The 27825-nt window shown below is 57.6% G+C and overlaps 2 protein-coding genes across 16 annotated transcripts in view; one reads left to right on the top strand and one right to left on the bottom strand.

Annotated features, from left to right (window-relative positions):
* DNAH17 (dynein axonemal heavy chain 17) overlaps window positions 1-4672 on the top strand; it is a 113318-nt gene extending 108646 nt beyond the window's left edge. For 12 of the 13 annotated variants that reach the window (XM_072939714.1, XM_072939715.1, XM_072939713.1 and 9 more), the window contains 6 exons: window positions 436-615; window positions 898-1080; window positions 2158-2340; window positions 2644-2787; window positions 3184-3409; window positions 4212-4672. In XM_072939714.1, the coding sequence (XP_072795815.1) occupies window positions 436-615; window positions 898-1080; window positions 2158-2340; window positions 2644-2787; window positions 3184-3409; window positions 4212-4459 (1164 nt within the window). In that variant the 3' untranslated portion in view covers window positions 4460-4672. Of the gene's footprint in view, window positions 1-435; window positions 616-897; window positions 1081-2157; window positions 2341-2620; window positions 2788-3183; window positions 3410-4211 lie in introns of those variants that run through there. The other variant, XM_072939721.1, reaches the window with a different exon arrangement.
* The window catches only part of PGS1 (phosphatidylglycerophosphate synthase 1), a 36435-nt gene continuing 12780 nt past the window's right edge, over window positions 4171-27825 (bottom strand). For 2 of the 3 annotated variants that reach the window (XM_072939724.1, XM_006199432.4), the window contains exons 4-10: window positions 27147-27246; window positions 26136-26325; window positions 25260-25438; window positions 22674-23195; window positions 13308-13456; window positions 8728-8856; window positions 4171-4304 (exon numbers count right to left, since the gene is read on the bottom strand). In XM_072939724.1, coding sequence (XP_072795825.1) covers window positions 8737-8856; window positions 13308-13456; window positions 22674-23195; window positions 25260-25438; window positions 26136-26325; window positions 27147-27246 — 1260 coding nt within the window. In that variant the 3' untranslated portion in view covers window positions 4171-4304; window positions 8728-8736. Of the gene's footprint in view, window positions 4305-8727; window positions 8857-13307; window positions 13457-22673; window positions 23196-25259; window positions 25439-26135; window positions 26326-27146; window positions 27247-27825 lie in introns of those variants that run through there. The other variant, XM_031685805.2, reaches the window with a different exon arrangement.

The raw sequence follows: 27825 nt of genomic DNA, 5'->3' as shown, positions 1-27825 counted from the left end.
CCATATAGAGATACTGCCCTTGTTGGAAGTGGCCAGTGAAGGGAAAGGTCACGGGTGGCTCCACATTTCCGAGCATGAAGAACAAGGTGGGCACAGGTGGAGGGAACAAGTCGGGGCTCAGCAGGCTGCGGGGGTGTCTGTGGAGTCTGCAGTGCCAGCAGACGAGGTCCGGTGGGGTCACCACCAAGGGAGAACACGGAGAGGAGGTGTGGGCAGAGGGCCAGGCGTCGTGGTGGGGGCGGAGGCAGAAGCCCAGGGGGAAAAGCGTCAAGGAGGGGCTGGCTGCCAGGCCAGAGGGGAGGAGGGCCGGTCTTGGGCCTGGTGACTGAGGGCAGCAGGTGACCCTGCAGACCTGGTGGGTGAGGAGGAGGCAGGGGTGACCAAGGAGAGGCTAGCAGACCCAGGCAGACCCTGACGGCGGCCACCCTTCCCAAGGTGCCCTGGGACGACCTCCGCTACCTCTTTGGGGAGATCATGTACGGCGGCCACATCACCGACGACTGGGACCGCCGGCTCTGCAGGACGTACCTGGCAGAGTATGTCCGGGCAGAGATGCTGGAGGGGGAGATCCTGCTGGCCCCCGGCTTCCAGATCCCCCCCAACCTGGACTACAAGGTCAGTGCCTACCCGCAGGCTCCCCCGCAGATGGGCTGCCCGTTATCAGTCCGGCGGCCAGGCTGCCCAGACGAGAGGGCTTGACACACGGCGCCTACGGAGGGGAGTGGGGCTTCCTCCGTGTAGCCGGGCAGCAGCCCTGAAGGGGGCGGTTAGGGAACCAGTGGGGTCAGTGTGGAGAGCACGACGTGGGCAGAACGTTCTGGTACGCACAGCCCAGTAAGCAGAGGACACGGGTCCAGCTGGCACAGCCCCACCTGCTCACCTGCCTCCCCACTGCAGGGCTACCACGAATACATCGACGAGAACCTGCCCCCTGAGAGCCCCTACCTGTACGGCCTACATCCCAACGCGGAGATTGGGTTCCTGACAGTCACCTCGGAGAAGCTGTTCCGCACTGTCCTGGAAATGCAGCCCAAAGAGACTGACACGGGGGCAGGCACCGGCGTGTCCCGTGAGGAGAAGGTAGGAGCCGGGTTTGCTACCCATCCAGTGCCAGAGGAAGGGCAGGGCCCGGGACCTGGGGTCGCAGCGTGCGCCTGACTGATGAGCAGCAGCCCCTGGGAACTTGTCAGCAACCGCATGGGACCCCACCCCAGACCTCAGAATTGGGACCTCTGGCGGGGGGCCTGCAGGCCAGCTGATGGGCCAGCGCCGAGCTGTAGCCTCAGCAGGACCCGCACAGCCAAGCTCCAGAGGCTCAGCCTCCAGGATCTGGGGGACCTCTGGGTCCCTGGGAGCAGTCCCGTGCCTCCCTCTCTGCAGCTTCTGACTCTGCGAGGTGAGCGCCCACAAGAGCACCTGCCCCTCCCCAACCCTGGGAGCGCAGCACATGTCGCCCCCGCAGGGCAGCCCAGACGCCAGAACAGTCCCCCTGGATGAGCTTAGAGGATCGTGGTGGGCAGACCCCACACACTCAAAGCAGCAGAAAACCCCAGGCAATGTTGGAGCATTGAATAAACTCCCGTTCGTGAGGTTCACCTCTGCCATTTCCAGAGGGATCAGCACCCTGGCACTTTTTTAAATAATCCAGACAAGTTCTACTAAAAATTACGCAAATACTGAGCTTCCCAGGAAGCAAATTCTTGATTGGAAGCCCCTTAGTGCTGCGAGGCGCCATGACCTTTTCTTTGTCTAATGATTCAAACCAGAGGTCTGCTGATGGGCAGTGGGGTTCAGGACCATTGTGTGGGCCACCCCTGGAGAGGGTGTGACCAGCAGTCCCTGCAGACAGCCCACCTAGAGGACAAGGCCATGGTCCCCCACCCAGAAGCCGGTGGCCTCAGGGATGTCTGAAGGCACCAGGCTAGTGCAGCCAGATGCTTGCTCGGTCACAGCCACGCAGCCTTGGCAACCAGACCAGAACGGCAGAGCCTGAGGGCCAGGATTCCCTCCTCCTGGTTAAACGCGGGGCTGCACCTCCATGGTCCTGTTTTTCTGGCAGCTCCACCTGCCGTGCTCCAGGGCTCGACCTGGCAAGGGGGGGGGGGGGCTGGCCAGTGCGGGTGCCGTGACGTGGGCTGGCTGGGGACTGGCTTCCAGGTGAAGGCCGTGCTGGACGAGATCCTGGAGAAGATCCCGGAGACGTTCAACATGGCCGAGATCATGGCCAAGGCATCCGAGAAGACCCCCTACGTGGTCGTGGCCTTCCAAGAATGTGAAAGAATGAACATCCTAACCAACGAAATGCGCCGCTCGCTAAAGGAGCTGAACCTGGGGCTGAAGGTAAAGACACGGTGGGCAGGACCCGGGGCGTGACTCAGAACGGGGACTGGCCGCCGCAGGCCAGCCTAGCTCAGCGGCAAAACCAGCTGCCCCGGGCCGCTGGGCCTCGGCCCGCTGAGCTCCCTGGTTTGGAGCAGTGGGCACCACTGGGCATCTCTGAAGTATTGAACAGACCTACATCCAATTCACGACACACATGGCGGGGGGGGGGGCACCTCCTGGGAGAGGATGAAACGAGGCCTGGGACTGACTGGGTCTGCATCTGTGCCGATCGCCCCAGCACCCTGTCCGTGTGACCCCCAGGGAGAACTGACCATCACGACCGATATGGAGGACCTGTCCACAGCCCTGTTCTATGACACCGTGCCCGACACGTGGATGGCCCGGGCCTACCCCTCCATGATGGGCCTGGCGGCCTGGTACGCTGACCTGCTGCTCCGAATTAGGGTAAGGACAGTCCTCCGAGGAGCCGCTGCCCTGACTCTCAGCAAACCTGCCCCCAAGCCTGGGGAGTGGCGCTGTGAAGGGGGAATGTGCGTCCCCACCCGCCCGAGGCCCCTACTGGCCTGGCCTTTGTCAGAACAGGGCTGGAAGGGCCGGGCTCCAGGAACCCCGTCAGGGCGAGTGCCTCCTGAGGGCGGCAGGGGTGGAGAGCAGCCGCCTCCTTCAGCCTCCCTGTTCTCTTGTCGCTGAACCACCACCCCTCCTGGGCCCTGCTCTTCCCGTCCGCACATTTAATAAGAAAGAGCCAGATAGTGAAGTGGCGACTCAGGCAGCCCTCCCCTGACCTCGGTCCGCCCTGCGGGGCGTGGGGATCCAGCGCTGTCCTCACATCCTCTCCAGGAGCTCGAGGCCTGGACAACGGACTTCGCGCTGCCCACCACGGTGTGGCTGGCCGGCTTCTTCAACCCGCAGTCCTTCCTCACGGCCATCATGCAGTCCATGGCCAGGAAGAACGAGTGGCCGCTGGACAAGATGTGTCTGTCCGTGGAGGTGACCAAGAAGAGCCGGGAGGACATGACTGCGCCCCCTCGGGAGGGTTCCTACGTGTACGGGCTCTTCATGGAAGGTAATGGGGGCACAGGGGGAGGTGCTTGGGCCCATGGGGATGGGGACACCATCTGAGAGGGCCCTACCTCTGCCTCTGTCCACATCTCTCCGAGCCAAGGTGCTGCCACTGCCCATCTTGGGGACCAGGTTTCCAGGGAAGGGAAGCCCTCGCATAGCCAGGTCCCAGCGGAGGGTGGGGGGGACATGCAAGGCTGGTGCTCATTCAGCTCCGCCCATGTCACCCCAATCCTGCCAGACAGGACCACCAGGCAGGCGGTCCATTTCCTTAGCCAATTACTCCAGCATAAACCCGTCCATCTCAGCGACTGCCATCACCCCTTTACCTGTGGGGGTGTCTGGGCGCCCCAATGCCCACGTCACCACAGCCAAATCGCCATAGCCATTCCCCATGTTTATTTTGGAATTACAGACAGGAAACCACCATGAGATAGGGTGAGTAGAAAGAGCAGCAGGCTGGTTAAAGGCAACAACAGTTCCATGTGCATACATAGCTATTTACACCACGTTTGGGCACGTGGGACCGACAGTACACCGGAGGGGGATCGGAGCGTTAATCTGTAATCTTCAGCTGGAGTTATACTAAGGAGGCTGACAGGTATTTGAGACTCTGAAAACACCACAACTGTAAACAAGGGCTCCAGGAGCTTCAGGGCTGAGCTGTCCCCGACCCAGTCCTCTGACAGCCCCGCTTTTAGGGATGCCCATGTCTGCAGGGGCAGTGGGGTGCCAGGCCCCTCCCCTCACTACCCACACACAAGACAGGAACCAGTCGTCTCACCACGGCCGCCCTGTCCCCACAGGAGCTCGCTGGGACACCCAGACCGGAGTCATCGCCGAAGCACGGCTGAAAGAGCTGACGCCGGCCATGCCCGTCATCTTCATCAAGGCCATCCCTGTGGACCGCACAGAAACCAAGAACATCTATGAGTGCCCGGTGTACAAAACCCGCATCCGCGGCCCCACCTACGTCTGGACCTTTAACCTGAAGACCAAAGAGAAGGCAGCCAAGTGGATCCTGGCCGCCGTGGCGCTGCTCCTGCAGGTCTAGCTGGCGCCGTGGGCCGGGTCCTGACCACAACTCCAAATTTACAGTTAGAAACTCAGCCTTGCAACCACCTCTTACTTTCACAGGAACTGATGGTTGCTTTCTGTTCTCCTAAATAACTGAGAATTTACAGCCACGCACATCTGGACTAGCCAGAGGGTGGAGGGCAGTGTGGAAGAGGGGGCGTGGGTTGGATTAAAACAATGAAGTCACTCACTTGTGTCTGATTCGCTTGAGCCAGCAGCCACCAAGGGCCTGGTACAGCCTTAGGGTGAGTCCCCCAAGCCCCAGCAGCCAGGCGAGCATCCTAGGAACCATGCCCCCCAACCCTTAATTCCACTTTTTCCCACAAGCAGCACAGAGGGTTAGAGCTGGAGGCCTGATGCTACAGGCCAGCGACCCCCACCCCCCGCGAGGGGCCAGGGTGTTCCCACATCCACTGGAGCTGCCCCTCCACGGGCACCGTCCCCTAAAACAGTCTACCCTTCTCTCAAGGAAGAAAATTATAGTCATGCCTCCTCCCTGCCCAGGAATTCTGAGAGCAAACTATTCCACGGAGGCGCCATTTCGACGCAGCTCAAGAGCTTCCCTGTCACCTGCCCACTTTCTGAAATTGTGGGAACGGGACATGATGAACACAGACTCAGGGACCACCTTAAACATGTGTTTGTGTCTGGGGAGGTCATGGGTAAGTGGCCCACGGCTCCCGTCTCAGTTCTGGGGCAGCATCTTCAAGGTCTTTCGTCTCCCTCCCTCCACAATCAGTTCTCACTTCCTGCCTCCTGACAGTGGGTTTTGTGTTAAAATCTTTAACAGAAGAAAGTATAACGATAAAAGAACACAACACAAGAGGATACAACATTCATTAACATGTACACACCTAACATAGGAAAGGTGTAGAGCAAACACTGACGGAAGGAGACAAAGAAGCTGGCGGTCACACAGCAATAGAAGACTTTAACACACCACTTACATCAGTGGACAGACGATCCAGACAGAAAATCAGTGACAGTGGGGTCTTAATTAGACCAGCTGGACTTAGTGGATACCCACAGGACATTCCATCCAAACACAGAATACACGTTCAAGTGCACGTGGAACTTCACCAGGACGGGTCGCATGCTAGGCCACAAAACAAATCTCCTCCCATTTAAAAGGATACAAAGTGTATTGAGCATTTTTTTCCAACCAGGATGGTGTCTGGCAGTAGAAACCAATCACAGGAAGGAAAACGGGAAACACACACACAGACGATAAACGACATGCTACCAAAACACTGATGGGTCAGTGCAGAAATCAGAGAAAATCAGAAAACACCTAAGAAAAATGAAAATAAAAGCAGTTTTCCAAAATCTATGGGATGCAGCAAAAGCAGTTCTAAGAAAGAAGTTCACAGCAACATAGGCTTCCTCAAGAAGCAAGAAAACCCTCACACCGCCTAACCTACCATCTGAACAAACTGGAAAACAAGAACAGACCAAGCCCAAGTCGGCTTAAAAGCGAGAGCCGCTCAGGAGCCAGGAAACCCCAGCTCCCCGAGAGGCAAGCTGGCCCGCAGGCGCCAGAACCGGGGGCTGAGCATGGCAGGGGCCCGGGTGGCTCAGGGCCCGGCCTGTGCTCCAGACGCGGAGACGAGGCTAAGGAAAGGCAGTCCACACACACGGCCCGCTGTGCGAGGTGGCCAGCAGCCTGCCCACCAGCCAGCAGGAAGGGCCGAGTGGTGGCCGATCTCGTCCCGCCTCCCTCTGTGGGCTCCTGCTCCCAGGCGGGTGGGAGGCTGCCCTGGGACAAACCTGCCCAAGACCTCGGGCCCCCCCGTCTGACTGGCAGGGGGTGCTTCTATCTGCAGCCAGAATGACCTCAGCAGGAGTGGAGCGGCAAGCCCGAGACCTGCCTGGCTCTGTGGCCGAGCTGATGCAGGGCCATCCAGCAAGGCAGCTGGGCTGCCACTCGGGGCAGGCAAGGGTAGCGGGATGCAGGCAGAACAGGGAAGGCAGCTGAAGGGGCCCACGAACTCTAGATAACGTGGGCCCCAGTGGGGGCCCCTACGCCGGCATCCTTGGTGGTTTCTGGCCTGAGAGCGGAGGCAGGCCCCGGGACTACCTGGCCTCACTGATCCTGAAGGTCTGCGAAAACTCTGAGTATTCTCACCTAAACCATGGGTGAACAGGAGGCCCCAGAACCCCTAACTCTGAGGGCAATCATTTACAATGAGCCTGGGGCCCAGAGAACCCACTCCTTTGGAAGGCAAAAAGAGCCTGGCTTCCGGGCAACCACCTCTGCTGGCCAGGAGGGGTCACTGCTGCCCTTCGTGTCCAGGCCGGAGGGACAGGGAAGCCACTCCTCTGACTGGAGGAGATAAAACTGCCAGTGGCCACCAGGAAAGTCGTTCTTAATCCCTGGTAATAACTACAGAATGGGAAGGTTTTCCAATTTTGCCTTTAAAGCCTGGAACAAAATAGTCATTTATCCCACACTACATGTTGTGGGTAGTTGATAAAATTCTCTCCAAACTTTGCAAGAGACAGTTCACCTCAGAGTTGCAATCCAGTCTCTGGGAGACACGGACTGGGACGGGAGGAGCTCCGAGGCCACAGCGGCCTGGTGGACAGCAGGGTGGGGCCCGGGCTGGGGTGAGCTCCCGGCAGAGCGGGGGGAGAGGAGAGCCCCCCAGGACCGTCCTGAAGGCAGAAACCAGGGGAGGGCACCGATCGCTCAAGCGCGGCTGTGGCGCAGTGCTCACTCTGGTCCCACAGCAGCTGCAGGGACGCAAATGCCACTTACTGAAAGCCTCTCTCCAGACAGAAGCCCAGGGCCCTAGCACATGCTTTTGGCTTTCCTCCTCTAATTGTCCCACAGGACAATTTAATAACTGGTTTGAAGACAAACAGTGTTAACTGATGTGCCGCTGCCCCAGGGCGGTGTGGCCACCACTCTACCCGACTCGCAACCACAGAGCCCGGCAGATGGGCCCGGCCCCGGGGGAGGGGCTGTGGCTGCGCCTAGTCTAAGAGGAGGTGCGCCCAGCACTGGAGCCCCTCCACACGCAGCAAGGCACTGCAGTCAGGGCTAACCGCCCGCTCCCGGGGGGGGCACAGGAAGCAACGGGCAGGAACGGAATCTCGCCTCGCCCCCGAGGACGGGCTGCGTGCCCTGGGGCTGCGAGGCCTTCTCTCTGTGCAAGGTTCAAGCGCCTGGACATGTGGACTGGGCAGTGGTTTTGGAATCTGCTCCTGGAGACGCTGGGGGCAGGGGCGGAGCGCAGGCTAAGGATCAGAGGGAACAGATGACAGGACCGTAAGTGGCTGCTTGGAGGCCAGGAAGGACAGGAACAGCTGCACTGCTGGTCTTTTGGTATCATTTTTCCCTCTAAATGTGCGTGACATTTGAATAAAATGAAAAGCAATTAAAATGTTGAGAAAAACTAAAAATGATAGAAGAAAATAGTCCTTCAAAATGAAGGTGAGAAGAGAACCAGGGGCAGGTACCAGGCCCTGCGGAACACACTCCGCACGGAGCCAACGCGCTCAGCCCCACACCTCGGGACCTCGTCCTCACGCAGCCTCTCCCTCCCTGACCCCACCATGCTGTGGGCTGGGCTAGCAGGGTCTATCTCAGAACATCCCACCCGGGGCCACTGGGGCTGAGGTCCAGGTCCAAAGGGATCTGGAACATGGAGGGTCACTGAGGAAAGACCCCAGCTCTAATGGCAGCCGCATCCTGCCCGGCTCCCCAGCGTCCGGAGAGCCCAGAGGCCACTCAGGTCAGGCCTCATCTCATCCCCTGGGAGCACAGCCGGCAGCCTCTGCGCAGGGCAGGCTCCTGGGTGGGCAGAGCTGCCAGCACGGAGGACAGCGTGTCTCCGCAAGAGCGAGTCACAGGAACGTCAGCCCCAGGGTCTGACCCGCACTCTCATCCCCGCAGCTGCAGTTGCCCGGGCGACAAGCCTTCAGGAACACGCGGGAGGCGGGAGGCGCAGAGTCCCCAGCCCCAGGGACAGGAGGACAGACACGCACCCAGACATGGACCCCACCGCTGCCTCCCCGGGACCTGGGATTCGCGGAGAGCTGGGACCTGACAGAAGATGAGAGGGCTGCCTAACTCAGAATCAGGCTTCAAAGGCACTGAGAACCGTCTGCCACTCCAGACACACGCCCCTTGGTACATAACCAAGGACAAAGCGCCCCGGAAAGCCGCCGAGTGGAGCGCTCCCACCCCCGACTTCCCCAGTGAGCCCCTGGGAAACCGCACTGGGGGGCTGGGGTCCGCACCTGTTGTCCTCAGAAGAAGTTCTTAATCAGTGGGGTCACCATCTTCACCCACAGCTTCACCTGCCGACTCGGCTGCTCAAAGGTGGCAGAGGACACCACACCTGACCTCAGGTAGAGCTGCTCTTGCTCCTGGGGGGGAGATACAAACAGGAGTTAAGAGTCAGCAACCGTGCCGGGTGTCCGACTCCGCATGTCTGGCCGGCCCAGAGGCTCGGGGGCCAGGGCGGGTGGCCCTGTAAACATGCTTTCGAAAAGCTAGGGAAGCCAGGATGTCTGCACGTCGAAGACAGAGACGCATGTGGAACAGGCAACTCAGAGTGGAAAAAATACAGCTGGTGGAAAAACTGTTCAAAAGTTCACCCTCCCTAACTGATATAGTGCCAGTTAAAATAATGAGTTTTTTTTTTAATGAGACAGTTCTTTTTCTCTCCTCTCAAACTGGCAAAAGGTAATTTTGTAATAGCATCACTCCCTGCTGATAAAGGCAGAGGGAGCAGATGCCCTCGGACGCTGCTGATGGAAAGGGGAGGTCGGATCATCTGTCTCGAGAGCGATTTGGCAACAGGTATCAAAAGCCTTGAAAAGCTCCACTTGCAAGAGTTTATCCCAACAAAAAAAACCACGCACGAAGGTTTCTGTGCACTGGTATTTATCACACCGATGTTTGTAACAGAAGAACTGGAAACCACCTAAACGTCCAACAACCAAATATAATAAACACCAGCGTTCACCATAAAATCATCATCTTCTAGAAGAACATGTTCTTAGTGATATGGAAAGTGCACAATATATTAAGTGAAAGACACCGGACATGAATTAACATACACAACATAATCTTAATTCCATGAAGAAGAAAAGGCACGCCTCTCCACGTGCACGCAGAACAAGACCGGCCAGGAACGACCAAAACGATTTCAGCCGGTCTCTCCGGGTGAGAGGGTTAGGATCTTCTCATTTTCTCATTTTACCTTGAACAATTATTTTCATATTTTAAAACAAGTTAATTAAAAAACACTGATACAAGTCTTATCTTGAATTGTGTTTAGAATCTTTGAGAGGAGAAACTGCCTCTTTTTAAAACACTGACTCCCGACAAAAGTGCTGTTTCCTTAATGAGGTATGGACGCATTCGAAGGGCAGGAGGCAGCGGTCAGGGTGTGTGATTCTGCTTCCACCGCCAGAGGCCGGGACACCCCTCTCTGAATCTTACATCCCTTCAAGTAGCACGTACTGACCACCCCATGCCATCGTGAGGACCCCACAGCAGCAGCTTGGAAAACTGTCCCCTGCGGGACCAGAAACACCAGGAAGCACCGGAATGGTACCACCCCCACCACGGGGCGCTAGACGCTCCCTCCTCCGGGGGCAGGAATGGAAGCCGTGTTCCTGGCAGACTCCTCTGCCCCCGTGAGGACAGGGGATGGAGGGCGTCTTGCCCTCCAGAACACTACGGAATCTGTCTGCAGCTCTTCCCGTCAAGGGTTGGAGAAATTCTTTACTCGCTGCAGTCTTCCACGTCGACTCCCTGGTCAAGAATGCGGTGCTCCCAGGGCCAGGGTCCCCAGCACCTCCGGTCCGAGCAGACCCGCGCCGCTCCACACCCCCTGCCCGCTGACCACAGCTGGATGGCCGACAGAGGAGCCAGCCCTGGGCTCGGGGGGCTGCTTTGCTGAAGTCTCCACAAACCCGGCTCCAGCTTTATGTTTTCAAATGAATACGCAGCCAAGATTTCAATTAAATTACCAGAAACACTTAAGTTTCCTCCCAGACTCCACGTAGGGACACAGAAGGAAGTCAGCTGATGGGGGTTACAATGCCGTTCAAAAGAGTCTGTCTGAGGTCACGAGTGGTAAACTGTGTTCTCCGAACAAAACCAGGAAGCTTTCAGTTTTTACTGTATGTACTGAGTAAAAGGGAGGGACTTCGGATTCGGATAAAAAAAAAATCTCCCCACCCCGGTGCCCACTGTGACATGAACAGGGCCCTTCCCTGTGTCCCAGGGAGGACTCCAGAGGCGGCTTCTGAGAGCAGGAACCGAGGCAGCGGGGTTTTGGGGACTTTCCGGGCTGTGGGAGGTTGTGCGGCCAGACAGTCCCAGGACCGGGCAGCATATGGGCCTCTCCAGAGGGTGGCTGCAGTCCCAGTATATAAATACACAGGTGGAATTATCCAGAAATGCATTTTTGCATTTCAAAGGCAGAGAAATCAATGTGCCTCTAAAGAACAGAAGGGCTGCATGGCACCCTCCCACCATCCAAAGCCCCTGGGATTCAGGTTTGGAAAGAAAAAGAAAATATCCCAAATATGTCACTTGGGAAAGCAGCTCCTGACCACAACCGGCCCAGCTCTTCTCAAGATCCAGGATGTGGGTTCAGTCCCCTTACTCAGGAAGTGGTGGAGAGGGGCCTGCACAGGACCCTGGGCAGAGACTTGCTCCCCTAAATCAACCGAGACTCATGGAGACCTGGTCCTGGCCCGAGGCCACATTCACACTGACCACTGTCTACTGTCTGTGCAAACCCAGCTCTGAGCGACCGAGTGAAAGTCCCAGAGATCCTGGCATTGAGGCTGGTCTGTCCTCCCCGCACTGCCCCAGCCCACTCTGAGGCCAGTCGGCGTCTACTGGAACCTCCTGGGCCATTTGCTGGAAGCTTCACCAGAGCATCTGTGATCTGCTGAGCAGATCAGATTCTCCCGCCGGCCACCCAGGGCCCACCACTGCCACTTCCTCTCTGCCCTGGTCATGAAGCCCTTCCCGGCACGGAGGCCCCATTCAGTCACTGACAAGATTCCCAGATCGCAGGAGGCAGATCCCAGGGAACAAGGCAGTTACCATTTCCTCATCCATCAACAAAGGCTCCAACAGTTTCGCAACAGCAATTCCCAAACACTGGAGAATAAAAGCTTAACAGGGGCTGACGCCCCGAGGGCCGACCTACGGCAGTGCTGCCTGTGCCTCCATGACTCAGGTGGGGAGCCCACACCTCCCCTGGAAAGGCTTTGTTGTAAAGGTCACAAATTCTTGAGCCCCAGGGATCATCCAGGTTTCATGCACACACACTTCTCAAAAGTCTGTCAGCCCTGCAGGCAACCAGGTGCAAAGATTCACGTAAAAGCACTAAGGAATCCCAGGCACCCATGGTTGCTCTCGACTTTAAACAGAAAATGAACAACCGCTATCGCGGAAGGAGGCCTGCCCTCTTGGGAATCACCACTGCGTTCCCTTCCTACCTGGGTCAGCAAAGCATGTGACCCCCCAGCCTCCCTGGACCCGACCGTGGGTCCCCGGCTGGCCGGCAGCAGGGACTCAGGGCCCTGCCCCCGCGACACTCCAGCCCCAGCTGGGGAGAAAGGGCTGCTCTCCCACGAGGCCGCTGGGGAGTCTCCTCCAGTGGAGCAGGAGGTGCCCGGGGGCCACAGGCTGCTGAGCCAGACAGAGCAGGTTAGGCTCTCCCTCAGCCCCACCTCCCCACCTCCGCACTCCCGAGAAGGATGCCTGCCTTCCCCCTCACGGCCGCAAGGAAAGAAAGCCTGTTACAACTACGAGCATGAGGAAAGACACCTTGGAAACAGAGGCCTGCTTGTCACCTGCCCGACACAGTAGAAGGCAGACACAGCCCACGAGCTTCCACTGGGTCCCGCACACTGCCCACCTCCAGACCCCACCCACACACCACAGGGGCCCCTGCTGCAGGCCAGACACACCTCCATCATCTCCTGTGTATTCAACCCCAAACCAGGTCACTACCAAGTCAAACAATTTTTTTTTGAGGGGGGGTTAGATTGATTTATTTTTAGAGGAGATGCTGGGGATTGAACTCTGGACCTCATGCACTCTGAGCATGCGCTCTAACACTTGAGCTATATCCTCCCCTGTCTCAAACAACTTTAAGCAAATAAAATAGAAGTAAAATGAATAGAATCCAAGTTCTTAGTGCAGAAGGACCGTGCATGCTGGCTCAAGGGCACAGGAAATGTGAGCTGGCTGTCAAAGCCCTGCAGTGGCTCAGCCCATTAACCCGTCTGCACCGGCCTCCAAGTTCTTTCTCCGGTTTGGCTCTTTTCTGGCTCCCTGTGCGCCCTCCTGTCTGGGGTTAGGGGTGTCCTCTCCTTACGCCTCTCTCCCCCTCGACTCTGAGGCACCTCCTGGGGGGGTCTTTTTCAAGAACAGCAGATGCTGCCTGAAACTCTTCCCAAACAGGCCCAGGTCCTCAGCCACCACGGCTCCTAACCCCTTTCACAGGTGATCCGCAGACTCAGAAGAGGCTGGGAACCAGCGCTGCGCTCACATCCCAGGGAGACAGCGGTGTTCCCTTCCCGTGCAGGGAATGAACATGTCCCCCAGGACGTAGGCGGCACAGGGCACCCAGGCTGGAGGCAGAAAGGCCAGCACCCTCGAAGGATGGCCCTGCAGCAGGTCTCCCCCAGGAACAGCCCCAGCAGGCTCGAGAGGACCCCAGTTCTTTCCTGCTCTGCTTAGCCCCAGATGAGCAGGAGATGGTGGCAGGAGGCAGCCCTCGGGGACCCGGCCCCCAGCTATGCCCCCAGCCCCCCGGGAGGTCCCACTGGCCCCAACCAACCTGGTGAAGCTGCTGCTGCAGGGCCCGGCTCTCCGTCACGATGGCGATCTGGGCCTCCAGGTCCCGGTGAACTGACCTGTACCCAAAATTAGGAGAGCCAATCAACGTGAGACAGGGCAGGCTGCTCCCTGTCAGGTACAGCCAGAGGCCTGCAGGGAAAAGGAAACGTGCAGACAGGAAGTAAGCACGGCACCTGCCACCGCATCTCCACGCCGCGCACCAACCCGAGAGGGGGCAGCCCACCGCGGGGTTTGCGGGAACAAGACACCAGGTAACAGGCTGACGCAGGGCTCGCTCTCCGCCCAGGGCTACCTGCAGCCACGTGTGCCCTAGCCCTGGGTGCTGCGGGAGGCGCTGGGCCTGCAGGGTCTGGGGGGCAGCCTGGCTGTGGGGGAACAGCTTCTCTTTCTGCTGTGCTGCACGCTGTGGCCTCTTTTCCAAGCAGGACGAGAAGTGGGTTCTTAGAGGGAATCTGGTGATGCCCGTGCTCAGTCTCTATCCTCACCCTCTGCCCGATGCTCACCAGAGCCCCTCCCAGAGCGCACAGGACCTCTCATCTCTACTCCCTGCACTGCCTCAGCCACGTCCTGGCCACGAGAATGCTACCCACTCTGGCCACTGTCCCTCCACAGGCACGGGACAAAAGCAGCCTACCAGAGCTCAGTTCACACCCGCTTCTCAGGAAAGCAGCCAGCTAACCCGCAGGTGGGGGAACAGCGATGCCTTCCCCTAAGCAGACAGGGGCTGCTACATGGGGTGATGAGGGACGTGGTGTTAAGAACAGGGTACTCCACGCTGCATCTACCTGAAGACAAGCTGGGCCTTGCCTCCCCAGGGCCACACGACTCTCCTGAGCTCAGGCTGACACGTAAGACTGCGAAGCTCACAGGGGCACCAGACGTAAGCCCTCCTGGGGGCTTAGGAGCCTCCGGGCCAGACAGGCAACGTCTGCTAGAAGCCAGTGCAGGGGAGAACCTCAGAGGCCCTGGATGTTTCAGGCCCACCCCAGAGAACACTGTTTCCTCTTTTTTGCTGGAAAATGAGCAGATGACATTACAGAGGAGGAGGAGCACACGGTGGAAGCAGCAGTCTGGCAGTGGGTCCCGGCTCCACCCCCACCCTGGAAACTCGCTGTCCCCGACAGTACCACAGTGACATCTGTGCAGGGAAGGTCGCGGATTCTCTCAGAATCCTACATGTCACCTCAAACAGACACAGGCCCGCTGCTTTGCACCCCGTTCCCCCACTCGGCCCTCCCCCGAGTTCCAGCGCACATCGGAACTACGTCTCCTAAGAAGACAATTCCCAAAACCTAACCTCCCAAGGGCATCTGCTGCCCCAGGCTTCCTTCCTTCCTCCTGCGGGGCCCAGGCTCGGGTCTGGCCTGTCTTCCCCCGTCCGACGCCGGGCTGTGCCCAGAGCACCCAGCGTGACTCATCAGTCCTGGGCTCCCCTGCGCAGGGCCAGCCTCCTCGCACCCTCCCACCTCCTCTGCCAACACGACCCTTCAAAGGGCCCACGGGCACGCGAAACAATGACATGCTCTACACACAGAGCTCCCAAAATAGAAGGCCGTTTCCTAATTCTCTCAGAACAAGTGCATTTCCAAGAACACGTTGGGAAAGAGATGACGACGCTCTGCTGCCTACTCCTGTGACGCGCCTGCCACCCCAGCACACGCAGGGGCCACATCAAAGCCAGTCGCCTGCCCGCGGGTACTGCTCCATCCACTGGACCCCACCCCATTGGGCCAGTGCGCACGGCAAACCTCACGTCAAGAGACCATGGGGTGTGCAGACGCCCCCGGCCCTCTGCTCCAGATGACAGGGACATCCGAGCCAAAGGGCCAAGCCCCGCCCTCTGCAGGAAAGGCTCCCGACCTGCACGAGGCCTAGCCTCCATGCCCCACCTCTCCACAAAGCCGGAGCCAGGAGGAACAAGGCGAGATCTCCACCTGCCTTACTGTTCCCACTCTTCTGACGCCACGACTGGCTCCTTAAAGACTCTGAGTCTGCTTGGTGCCACCTGTCCAGCTGGCTCTCCCAAGCCGGCTCAGAGAGGGGACAGGTGAGAGCTAGGACTCGGGAGACCTGACATAGGTCATGGCTGATGTTAATCGTGACTCTGTGACTCTGTCCATCTCAGGTTCCCAGACCACAGGGCCTTGCAGGGAAGGTTGGGCCTGGTCCTCATCTACTTATTTGTAAATCTGCCTGAACACGATGGCTCCCCTCAAGGGACCCTCCGGGCCAGCCAGCAGAGACAGGCAGCTGTCACACAGCCCCCCACCTCCGTGCACCACTGCTTCTCAGCTCGTTCCCATTACTGAAAGAGCTTTCCTAGTTTTTCTAATTGCCACCCCCTGAAAGAAATGTTATCACAACAGATAAACTGTGCATCTGTCTGTGTCCTATGTGAACCTTGGCTGGGCTATATATACAATAAGACTTATGTTTTCAGCACCCTCCCCCAGAAACAGCCTCTGCTCTGTGGGGTGCAATCACCCCTGTTGGGAACATATGATACACCTATTTTTTATCTTTTCTCTCTTCTCAGCCACCCCTGCCTCCCTCAGCTTCTCTCCTCTCTGGCCCAGACTTCAGGTGAGTGCTTGCAATTAAAGAGGTACCACTTTTTTTTTTTTTTAAACCTACGGACACTCTGGTGAGGTCTGCCATCACCCCATCAACTTCCCCAGGAGTCTCATCTGCAGTCTTTCTCCATCAAAAAGATCACAAATGGTGAGACCCCACCCTCCAGCAAGCCTCGGAGGGACAGTGTTAGTGCAGCGTGGGAGGTCCAGAGAGGGAGGCCACGCAGAGCTCCCGGTGGCTCCACAGCGTCCCCGCCTCAGAGAATCTAGAACACAGGGCTGCTGTGAACGCCAGTCCTTCTAGATGGAAGCTCACTGAGCCAGGAGTTTTCAGCTATTTGGTCTGTGCCCCGAGGACAGCTGGGAAATTTTCATTTGGGGAGGGGAAATCAAGCGGCCCTTCTGAGGGGTCAGAAGCTCTGGCCAGACCCGCGCCGCCACTCAGGACGTCAGGGTGAGGACACACAGCAGGTGAGACCGACAGGCAGGGCCCCGCTGTCAGGAAACACAGCACTTCCCAGCCCGGCCGTGAACCTGTTACCAAGCCCCAAGTCTTCATCCTAGGGCCTGACCTTTGGGCCCAACATCTCCAGCATTCCCGGAACCACCAGACCAGGGAGACTCTGCAGCAGGAATGACAACACTGGGATGCACATCACGAGTAAATGAATCCAAATCTGATGTTAGGTAGTGGAGAGAGGGGAGAGCGTGCCTGGGGGCGGGCGGGGGGGGGGGACTGGGGCTGAATGTCAGCACTAGGTACCAGGGACAGCGGGTCTCACCACGAGGGAGCAGAGAGGACTGGACTTGGAGGCCGAAGACCTCCGCAACCTCCCAGCTCTGGGAGGAGACACCCTGCTCCGCACCCCGGGGCTCCTCTTTAGGAAGGGGGACACCGGCTTCCGCTCTGCTCACAAGGACGGTCCCTTCATGGTCCCAGCATCAGCCTGAAGGGTAATAACCCCCCAGGCTGCCCACCGCACTTGCTCACCCTGGTTTCTGAGCCCTTTCCAACCTCGTCACCCACCCCCAACTCCACTCACATCGGTCCTGGGGCTGTTCTTCAAGCCGGGCATGGTCCCAGGGATCCCTCCACCCAGACTTCTCCTGCCAGGGTCTCTGCTCAGTGTCACCTCCTCAGAGAGGCCCTCCCTGACCCCCATCCACCAGACCCCCAACAGCCTGGAGCCCCCTCCTCCTCTGGTTTTCTTCACAGCCCTTTCCACTACTTAACATCAGGTTTGGATTCATTTGCTTCTGATCTGCATCCCAGTAAGCGACACACCTCACAGGGCAGGCAGCTGGTATGTCTCGCCCCAGTGATGTGCTCCCAATGCCTAGAATGCTGCCTGGCACACAGCAAGCACCCAGTAAATACTTGTTGGAACAAAATAAACAGGATAAAGATAATCATGCCTCTTCCAACAAATGATGGTTAAACATAAAAAGGCTTTGAGGTTCTACAGCAGGAGCTTGTGAGCGTTTCAGGCTAGAGGCCTTCTCTGGAGGACCTCTCCAAGAAAAATTCACAATCATGTACCCCTCCCCCTACATTTTGCATAAAAGTCTAGAGGGTTCTCAGACCCCTGTGAAAACGAGAGCAGACAGAAGGCGTCTCGGTCCTGCCCTCAGATGGGTCAGCATCAACTGTTCTGCTGCCCAAACAGCACAGAAACCCTCGAGGAGGCCCGGAGGCTGATGCCCGCTGTGTCTAAGGTGAGCGGCGCTGCCCCCAGGCACACCTGCCGTTCCCAAGTGAGAACTGCCCCACGTGTGCCCGGCAAACAGGGTGGAGCTGCCCCGGTTCTCACTGCAAGTTCACCTTTGGGCGCCATGCCAAGCGGTCTATCGGGAAGGCAGTAAAAATAGTGACAATGCTCACAACCATTAACAGAGTCCTCTGTCAGTAGGAGCCAGAAATCTCTCAATCCAAGGGCCCTGCCCGCCCTAGCCACACACAGTGTGCTGTTAGTGCTCGAATATTGCATCCAGACGAAATCAAAGGCAACAATTCAGCAGCAGCCAGAGCCCAAGCCCCCCAGCAGGGGTGTGGTCCTCGCCTGGAGGGGCTGCTGGCAGGGGCTCTTGGCAAGAAACCCCGTGAGGGTGCGCACACCGCCTCTCCGGCCCCCTCCCCTGCCCAGAGCAGAAGCTAAGACGATGTGCGATCCAGGCCCGATGACACTTCGTACGCAGACTCCCCCAAAGCTGCTGCCTCTCCAAGACCTAAAGAAGTTAGTTCATTGGCACAAGGCGGACACAGCGCTTACAACTGCCAACAAAGCTGTCCTGCTCCTGCCCCGCCCCCGTGCCCCGTTCCAGACCAGGACCAAGTTTAAAAGAGGAGTCCCCAAAAGCAACTGGGATGTGCTTTAGGAGGCAAGTAGAGAAACTAGTCCGCCCAGACAGTGGAGTACATTCAGTGCTAAAAAGCAATGAGCTCTCAACAAGCTTATTCTGCAGAGCACAGGGAACCACATTCAGTATCTTGTAGTAGCCTGTGGTGAAGAATATGAGAACGCACGTGTGTTCCTGTGTGACTGAGTCCTGTGCTATGCACCGGAAACTGACACAACATTGTAAACTGACTGTACTTCAATAAAAATAAATTAAAAAGAAAAAAAGCAATGAGCTCTCAAGCCATGAACAGACATGGAGGCAACGTAAATGCACATTGCTAAGTGAAAGAAGCCAATGTGAAAAGGCTACAGACTGCACGATTCTACCTATACGACGTTCTGGAAAAGGCAAACCTGTGGAGACAGTTAAAGAATCTGTGGTCGCTCGGAGTGGGCAGGACGCGGGGAGAGACAGGCAGAGCAGGGGGGTTTGGGGCAGTGAAGCTACTCTGTCCGATGCTGTAATGATGGAGACATGTCAATATACGCTGGTCCAAACCCACAGAACATACAACACCAAGGTGAACGCTGACGTAAGCTGTGCACTGTGGATGATACTCTGGTCTTTGTTGGTTCCTCAACTGTAAAAAATGCAGCGGAGGTGGCTGTGCATGGCTGGAGGCCACGAGGTGTGTGGGAGCTCTCCCTACGGTTCTTCTCGATTTTGCTGTGAGCCTAACACTGCTCTAAAAATACTAAGTCCTTAAAAAATAAATACAATAATTAAAAGAGATGGGGAGGGTACAGACAGCGCGTGCTTATTTAGCATGCATGAGGTCCTGGGTTCTATCCCCAGCACCTCCCCTAAAATAATTAATTAATTAAAAGGTAGCAGCCATGAGAAGCCAATGATTACAGAGCACCCAACACAAGCAAAACCAACGACAGCAGATACGAAAACACGAAGATCCTCAAACCCCCAGCATCCACTCCGGGGAGTCCCCTGCTGGGTTTGAGGCGCTCCCCGTTAGGTCTAAACACTCCCGCGCCCCCAGAGCCCCGTCTCACCATACCCACTGGGTGAGGAGCGAGGGCCAGGCTACAGGAAGCTGACGAACCATGAATAACAGATGCCAGCTGCCTGATAGTGAACGTGGACCCCAACCTGGCCCGCACCCCCGAAGGGCAGGAAGATGCTGGTAAGACTTCCAGCTTCAGTGTCACCCTTCACTGACCCACAGCAACAAAACCACAGGTGACCAGGACACCTCTCCTTGCTCAGGGGTCCAAGACCTCCACTGCTGTGCGCATCGCCCCTTGGTCTCCAGGACTCACATGGCTCTGACCGCCACACGAGGGCACGTAGGTCGCCCCTCTCCTGACTACAATCCAGAGGCATCATACCATTTTACAGGCTGAACCAGGTCCCTCCACTTCTGCCCAAGGTAAGTGTGCGCAGAGAACCAGGGTTCAGGACTCCAGGATTCCCCTCCACCAAATCATGCTTACACAGGGTCTCCCTGGTATTCTAAACAGGCATCCTTTGCAAAACTCCAAATAAAAACTAAACGGATAAACCACATCACCAAAGGAGCCTCCAGAGCGTGCCTTTAATGGGTGGAAGGTCCCTCAAGTTCTTTAAAGCAGCTCAGTTTTATTCAAATGTGATACATATTCAAACTGAAGTCCGCTAATAAATCAGCCAGGTATTCCAGTGAGGCACGCCTCCACGCAGCCGTCTGGACAGAACCAGCGCTGCCGCAGCAGAGTGAGCACTACCAGACAGAACAGACTAAATACACCCCAGACCTGCTGGCTTCAGACCGGACTGCTACCCACCCGCACCTGCTGGCCGGCGTGGCCATTCCCACAAGGAGGCTGTTTCTCCCCAACTAGCCTGTCAGCTTCTGCAGCCCAGACCAAACGGAGCTTTCCTGCATTGCCACGTGCACAGGGCCACCAGCAGATTCAACACACGGTCAGGCTTCAGGCTGCACAACTCCCAGGGGCGAGCAGGGCTGACGGACAGAGTGCTGGTGTGGGGCAGGGATCTGGGAGCGGGGACACAGTGTTCCAGGCCACTCTCCTCATCCAAGGGCTTCTGGGAGCAGGGAGAGCTATGATCAGCCCAGGCCTATCCCACAGGAGCTTGGGGAAGGGAATCATGGCACTGGCTTCTCAGCCATTAGCAGCAATTTTCTGGAACCCAAATGCAGACACACTGCTTGTACCCAGCACAGGCCCTGCAAGGGGTAGGCAGTCAGTAAAGGGACCACCACTCTGACCGTCCAAATCCACTCCACCCTCTGCACTGCCTGCTCACTGTGCTAGGTTGCTTTGGGGAAGTGACCACCAAAAGATGAGCCAGAAAGGGGGGTCTGACTTAAGACCCCCACTGTCAACCACGGCCACTAAGCAGGGAAGGACCTGCCCTCTCACTTTAGTACTGAGTGATCTGACCTTTGGCTCCTGCATTAAGGTGAGGTGCTCTCTGTGCACAAGCCCCTCTCCATGTGCCCACCCCCTACACACACATACACAAGCGTGCGCGCGTGCACGCTCATGCTCCCACACTGGGATTCCTGGCCTTCCCCACTAAGCCAGCACTCCCAGATTGCAGGGCCCCACCCGCAGCAGTCCGGGAAAGGGCGTCGAGAAACACTGGAAAAGCCGGTTGAGTGTTTCTGTTTCAACGGTAACCAGGGAGTCACTGCACGTTTATCAGCGCAGCTTCAGGGAAATAACCCACAGCACAGTCAGAACTGACGGGCCAGGCTGAGCTGGGGGCCCCAGAGCAACAAGGGACCCCACCCCCACCGGCAGACCAACCACAGGGCAGACAAGGAGCTCGCGAGGCCGAGCTGTTCCTCCGTGCTCCCTGGGCCACACACACAGGCAGACGCATCCTCTCGGAGCTCAAAGCTCCTGCTGCAGTCCAGCTCTATCTGCAATACCCCACCCCAGGCACTCCTGTTATTCTCAGGAAGTAAGAGAGTCAATCCTGAAATACTTTCCACATCCCCCACTGGCTGGCCCTACCTGCCCAGAGATGCCTGACCACCAGTGGCGCTTGGCCCGTGACACATCCAGGACCAGCCCGACAACACAACAGCATACCTCACTGCCCACACCAAACACCTCCACCTGCCCTAGCAGGGACGTGGGCCTCGCGGTGGGAAGCAGGAACCACCCAACCAACCCGCCGCCTCACTATCCTGAGCTGGAACCATGGCGCTTAAGGCATCAGGGTCTGCTGGGGGGCTTTTTCAAACTTAGCATGGTGGGGTCAACCCCAGAGAGCTGAACCTAGGAGGTCTAGGGCAGGCTGGGCTTCAGGGTTTCTGGCAGCGCACCCCCAGATGGAAACCACTGGCTGAAGCAAACAAGAGTTCAACCTGAGGGTTCGAAGATGACCTTGAGTCTGAACAACGCAGATGAGTGGCCATGGCCATGCCATACCCACCTCCCTTGCTCCGCCCTTCCGGAAGCCCCTGGGACCGGTGCAGGAGCAAAACGGGCCTTTGATCCACCAGCGAGAACTCAGGAAAGCCAGGCACTTCCCCGGGGACCAGGGCCCGTGCTGTGCACCCCTCCTCCTCACACAGGCTAACCCAGTTGGCTGTGCGGTCCTCCCGTGCACTTGGCGTGGGGCAGAGGCCGGCGCTCCCCCAACTAAGCACAAGTTCTGAGCTCGCTGATCCACACTGTGGGCCATGCACCTGGGATTGGGCCGCATGTGGGCTGCCCCATGGATGCACACAACTGCCCAAGACGGATGGTAAGAAGTGTGCAATTCAGACTGTGAGCCATCACAAGGCAATCTTGCACGTTTAAGTATTGTACATACACAGCCTCAATTTTCTTAGTGTTATGACAAAATAAGGAGTGAAGGTCTGGCACAGAGAGAGATAAAACAGCAATGGTGAGGAAGAGACTAAAAACTGGGCTAAAAACTGCCTACCCCTTGCAGGGCCTGTGCTGGGTACAAGCAGTGTGTCTGGAACTGAAAGAGACTGAAAACTGATTCATTAGGAATCAATGCCAAATAAATGATCCCTAACGAATCCTCTCTGTCCCCAAGAAGGGCAGGGCCGCTGCAGGAGAATGCTGATGAGCAAGGGAAGGCTGAATCACATGCCTCTCTTATCTAGTTGACAAGAGAACTTATGTGCACATTTTTTTTTTTAAACAGCCACCCAATGATTTGAGTTTATAAGTTTTGGGTGCATCAAAGGGAGATTCTGCATAACTGAAATGCATGTAAGTGGGATGATTGTGCAGCGCCCGCAGGACTGTCAGACGGGAAAAGGGGCAGGGCTGGACCAGGTGGGAACCAGCACCATGGGCAGTGACGTGTGGGCAGGAGTGTGGGGGTGCTTGCCCGCCCCCCCGGGCTGTCCTGTGTGGGCCAGCCTCTGGCCAGCTGCCATGTACCTTTGGCATGAAATGTCCAGCCCCTCCGCCAGTACTCCTGCAGCTGGACCCGTGCCTGCTGCCCCAGGCTGCACACCTCACTGAAGAACTGCTGCTCGATGTGCACGTAGGCGGCCGGGATGGCGCCTGCCACCCCCTTGGCCCCGAAGAAGCCATTCACCTCCGGTGAGGCCAGCAGGATCTGGTACTCGGCCCGCGTGCCCAAGACCAGGTCCATGTAGGCCTGGGTCAGGTTGAAGTAGCCGGTAGTGAGGTAGACCTTAGCACCTCGCTCAGCCTCGGTCAGCAGGGTCTCGGTGACAATCTCGTCGATCTGAATCTCAAAAGGCTTCATCTGGATCAACGGGTAAATCCAGGTGTCAGGGGCCGGCCTCCGGTCACCAGCAGCTGCTGCATCTTCATGGGTCAAAACGGAGTCACTGTGGAAGGTCTGGGCGTGCAGCATCTGCTGGCGGGTCCTGGCTGAGTTGATCACATCCATCACCCTCTTGTTGGCAGCCTTGCAATAAGCAGCCCGGTCACCTAGAGGGAGATACGGCAAAGGACAGAGAAATGGAGGCTCTGGACATACGGGACAGGGCTCGTGGCACGTGACAGGCAAGCACAGACGCCACAACACATCCTTCACTGAGCGCGTTCTGACCGAGCACAAGGCGCTAGGCCTGCAGGAGGCTCCTCTGTGGACAGAAATGCCCGAGAAAGGGTCACAAGGAGCCTGCGCTCAAAGTGAAGTGAAGAGGCCTCTGCCAAGTCCACTTATGGAAAGTTCAAAAACAAGCAAGCCTAGATATGGGCACCAGAAATCAGGACAGTCATGCCTGGCTGGGGACCTGAGGGGGCTTCTGGGAGCTGACCCATCGGGAACACGTACACAAGCTGCACACCAGTGACTGGTGTGTGGTGTGCGTGCCCCATGTTAGGAAGAACATGTGTCCGACAGAGACACAGGTGGGTAAGCGTGACCGGACAGCAGGGAAGCAAGCCTCATGGGGTCAGAGACCAAGCAGGCTGGGAAAGGGCGAGTGGTGGTGACAGCCCAGATGGGCCTCGAGGGGCAGAGGTGAACAGGCAGGCTCCAGGCCTTCGTTTTCACACGGACACTAGTCACATGCGGCTGCAGAGACAACTGACGAGGAGAGCAGTGAGTCTAAATGCTATCACTAGACGGTAAGAGAATTGGTGAACTAAGCAGCCAACTCAAGAAGTCAGGGGAAAGAACAGGAAAAGATAAAAAACACAGTACAAGGAAAGAATTTACAAAGAGCAAAAATTAACAGAATGAAAACTATATAAAAACAGGGAATTTCAACACTCAAAAGTCGATTCTCTGAGACTGATGCAGAGCAAGCCTCAGGCAGGGCTGAAGGAGGGTAAGAGGGGAGGCCAGCTGCCCTGGTCCTCACCAGCTCACGCGCTCTGAGCTGGGAACGCGGACACTCACCCGAGTGCCTTCCAGGCCTGCACGGCAGCACAGAGGGGAGGAATGTTCCGAGCCAGAATCCCCCCTTACTGACAGCAGCCACCAGGTGAGGGAGGCAGGCAGCCCCCAGGCTGTCTCAGGCTGAGTGTCCCTGTGGCTCTGCTCACCCCAGCTGTCCTGGTCCCCGGAGCACATCTGGGCCCAGCCAACCCCCGGCCCCAGGGTGTGCTGACTCTCCTTCTTCTCTGAACTGGGGTGGGGGGAGGGGGGCCCTGTTCTTCGCATGTTCATGCCGGGCCTGGTAAGTTAGATCAGGGGTCAGCCAATGCTTCCTGCCCTGGCCAGACAGAAAATACTTTAGGCTTTGTGAGCCAAAGGGCAAAGCTGAGGATAACATGTTGGCACTCATATAATGAGAGAAAACTGATTTCCACACACTTCTAATGATGAAATTGAAAACACGATAGTAATCACTACACTACGGTACAGCGCATAGGCACAGGGGCGGGCAGGGCAGCACACAGACCGCAGGCGGAGGTGGGGGGCGTCCACGACCCCGGCCCTGGGACAGGGTTACCACCAGGCACGCAACTTAGACTCTTCCCTTCTCGCTCCTCTCCTTACATGGTCTGGGTTTAACCCGTTCCCCACACGCCTGGCACTGTTGCAAATGCAGCAGCAGACCTTAAAGGCCAGCAGGAAGCCCCGGCCACAGGAATCACAGGAATGCAAACACCCGGGACGCTTGCTGCCAGGGTCTGCCTGCTCCCAGTGAGCAGAGCTGAGGGCGCTCCCATTTCACGTTCCAGGCAGGAGGCCACAGACCTCAATGGAGCCGAGAGCCACAGAGCCTCAGTACCTAGAGTCAGGGTGGCTGCCCTGAGGGGGGCGGCCACTGGGCAGGCTGCTTCTTGTAAGTGCCGGGCAGGCCCCCAGCTCACTCCAGAGGGCACCCAGACCGAAGCCCACACTCCCACCTTCTCGGCAGCTCCCTCACCCGCAGAGTGTGGCCAATGGCCAATGAGTCACATCTGTCTGGCCCTGGAGACAAAAGCAGAACAAGGCTCTGCCACCCAAGTCTCCCAAGCCAGCGGCAAGGCCACCAGGGCGGCCTCCTCGCCCTCATCACCCCCAGCCTCGGGAGGCGGCAGAGCCCAGGACCCTACCTCTGTAAGGATGCACCATGCCCTCCACCACCTGCACCGTGTCATCCCCCTGCAACTGCAGGGACACGTCCCCCACCGCGTCCACCAGCTCCGTGAAGAAGTCGGCAATCTCGGGACAGTCCTGCAAGAACACGTAGCGGTCCTGCCGGTTGGTGAAGTAGGAGTCGCTCAGGTTTGCGCTACAGGGAGGAAAGTGGCAGGTGAGAACTCGGGTGAGAGGGGGCGACAGCAGGCCCTGGGGATCTCAGTCTTAGGGCCACCAGCAGGAAGAGGGCAGTGACCAACTCGTATCAGGACACACCAGTGGCAGCAGCCAATTAACAAACAGCTACTGCACCTGGCCACTGGTGTGTCCTGATACGGGTTGGTCACTGCCCTCCTCCTGCTGGTGGCCCTAAGACTGAGATCAGGCGGGGTGGCACTAAGGTGACACAGAAGAGTAACGTGAAGCCCTCTCCCAACCCCAAGAGGATGCAGCTGGCCCCCAGGGTCTGTCCTCTAGAACCAAAGGGCCTGGATTCCCACCCGGCTCCATCTAACAACGTTATTCATCCTCTAGTTTCTTGTGTATGAAGTGAGGAAAGACCACGCTGGGTCACAGTGAGCAGCAGAGGAGCGGAGCTGGTCCACACCAAGGACCTGGCAGAGCAGCGAGCACACACGGAAGGCTCGGTAAACCACAGCCAGCTTTTAATCGCCCTTCATGGCTTCTGGCTCCGGCGGCAGCCAGGGCCCCGTGGAAGACACCGAGAGGGTAAGACAAAGGTACAAGCAGGTCCTTGAAGGCTGGAGGGGACGGAGCTCCCGTTCCCCGTGCTCTCTGGCATCTACTCGGAGAACAGTACGACGAGGCACTGACAGAGGAAGCAAGCTCACCCGCTCAAGATGACGCTGTTGTCAAAGAGGTACACTTTGATGTGCTGGAGGCCAATGGTCTCATTGAAGCGCTCAGGGATGAGGAGCCGGAGGAGCCCGCGGAGGTTGGGCGTGTGGAAGAGGGAGACTCGGACCTGTTCTGGAAACCTCTGCAGGAGGGGGAGCAGCATCGTGCGCGAGTTCTTCCTTCCTGAACATGTGGGCAGCAGGAGAAAGGACGGCAGAGTCACACCAGGAAAAACACCCAGGCTGCCTGTGCAGAGCCACCACCGTGGGCCCTCAGGTGCCTGTGCTGCCTGTCCAAGCCAGACTGCCGGGTGCTGCTTCCAGCCAGAGGGGCTCCGGGACAGCTTCCATCTGGACGCCCACCACATCTCGGGGCAGGACTGGAGGGGCCCATGTAGCAGACAGCTGTCTTTCAGCCACCCAGCACCATCCACCCGCCTCCTGGTAACTGTGCCCAACCTCCTCCTGGGGGCACCACCCGGCTCACTCGGCACTTCTGCTCTGGGTGAAGATGACTCTGTCCACGCTGAGCCCTCACCCCAGCCCCAGGAGGGAAGGCACACAGCCCTGGGCTGGGCGGGTCAGACACTCGGAAGCCCTGGCACAGAGCCCAAGGCAAGCCACTCAGGAGCTCTGATCCGACCCTCAGGGAAGCAGATGCTCTTCCGATGGACAAGGTGCAGCAAGAGGGGCTTGGGGCTGCCAAAGGCCTCCACAAAGAGCCTGGGAATTGAAGTGAGCCCAAAGGGCTGAACCCCAAATACACCTCCCCCCGAACCGGGGAGTCAGAACAACTCTCTTTTTCCCTAGGTTGTTTTTATTCGGATTTTCAGTCACTTGCTGCAGAAGAAAGCCTGACAGACAATCAGGCAGTCCTGGGCCAGCCCAGACTGTCTTCAGATAGCCTTGACCCTGCCTGAGCACAGGGGAGGCGAGGCTGTAATCCCTAAAACAGAGGCCCTGAAAGAGCAAGAATCAGGGGGCCACGGACTGCATCCGACTTACCTCTTGAGCCCCGCGTGAAGTCTAAGAGAATGGACACCTTGAGGTCAGAGGGAAACTTTGCTTGGAGTGACTTTTCCAGAGTGCTTTCCAGGCAATCCACCTATCAAGAGAAGACCCCCAAAAGAACAGAAGTGTAAGATCTGAAAAGATGATTATGCACTTAAAAAAATGAGCTAACTTGTCAACTAGTGCCGCAATGTCTTCTCTGAACACAGGTGCACGCACACACGCACCATCTGTGCTAGCCCAGAAGCCAACGCAGAGAAACCTCTTCATCTGAGGCCGCCGCAGGAACGGTGATCAGACGACCCCAGGTCAGCAGGCTGGGCCTGGAGCAGGAGAGGGCTCTGCGGGTAGAGGCACTCGGTCCCAGCAGTCCGGAGCCCGCCACTCCTGGACATGCTAAGACCCAGCTCCCACACGCGTTCCAACAGATCGTGCTCACAGGACACAACTAGCAGGGCCCTGCACACGGGAAGTACTCGGTAAATACTTGCTGAGTGAGTGAATCCCAGACACAACCTGCTCACTGGCCTCTCCCCACGGGTTGGACATGGCATTCTTCTCCCAGGAGAACAACAGGCTCCCCCAGGCTGGCAGCTGAGGCTGCCTCCTGAGAACAGGACGGCCCCCTTTCTCCGACAGGAAGTGGGGGCCCCTGATGCTGCCCCGCCTGTCC

Source organism: Vicugna pacos, chromosome 16, assembly GCF_048564905.1.
Source record: "Vicugna pacos chromosome 16, VicPac4, whole genome shotgun sequence".
In the NCBI taxonomy this organism is placed as follows: Eukaryota; Metazoa; Chordata; class Mammalia; order Artiodactyla; family Camelidae; genus Vicugna; species Vicugna pacos.
Note: the sequence above shows the minus strand (reverse complement) of the source record. Positions and strands in the feature narration are given on the sequence as shown.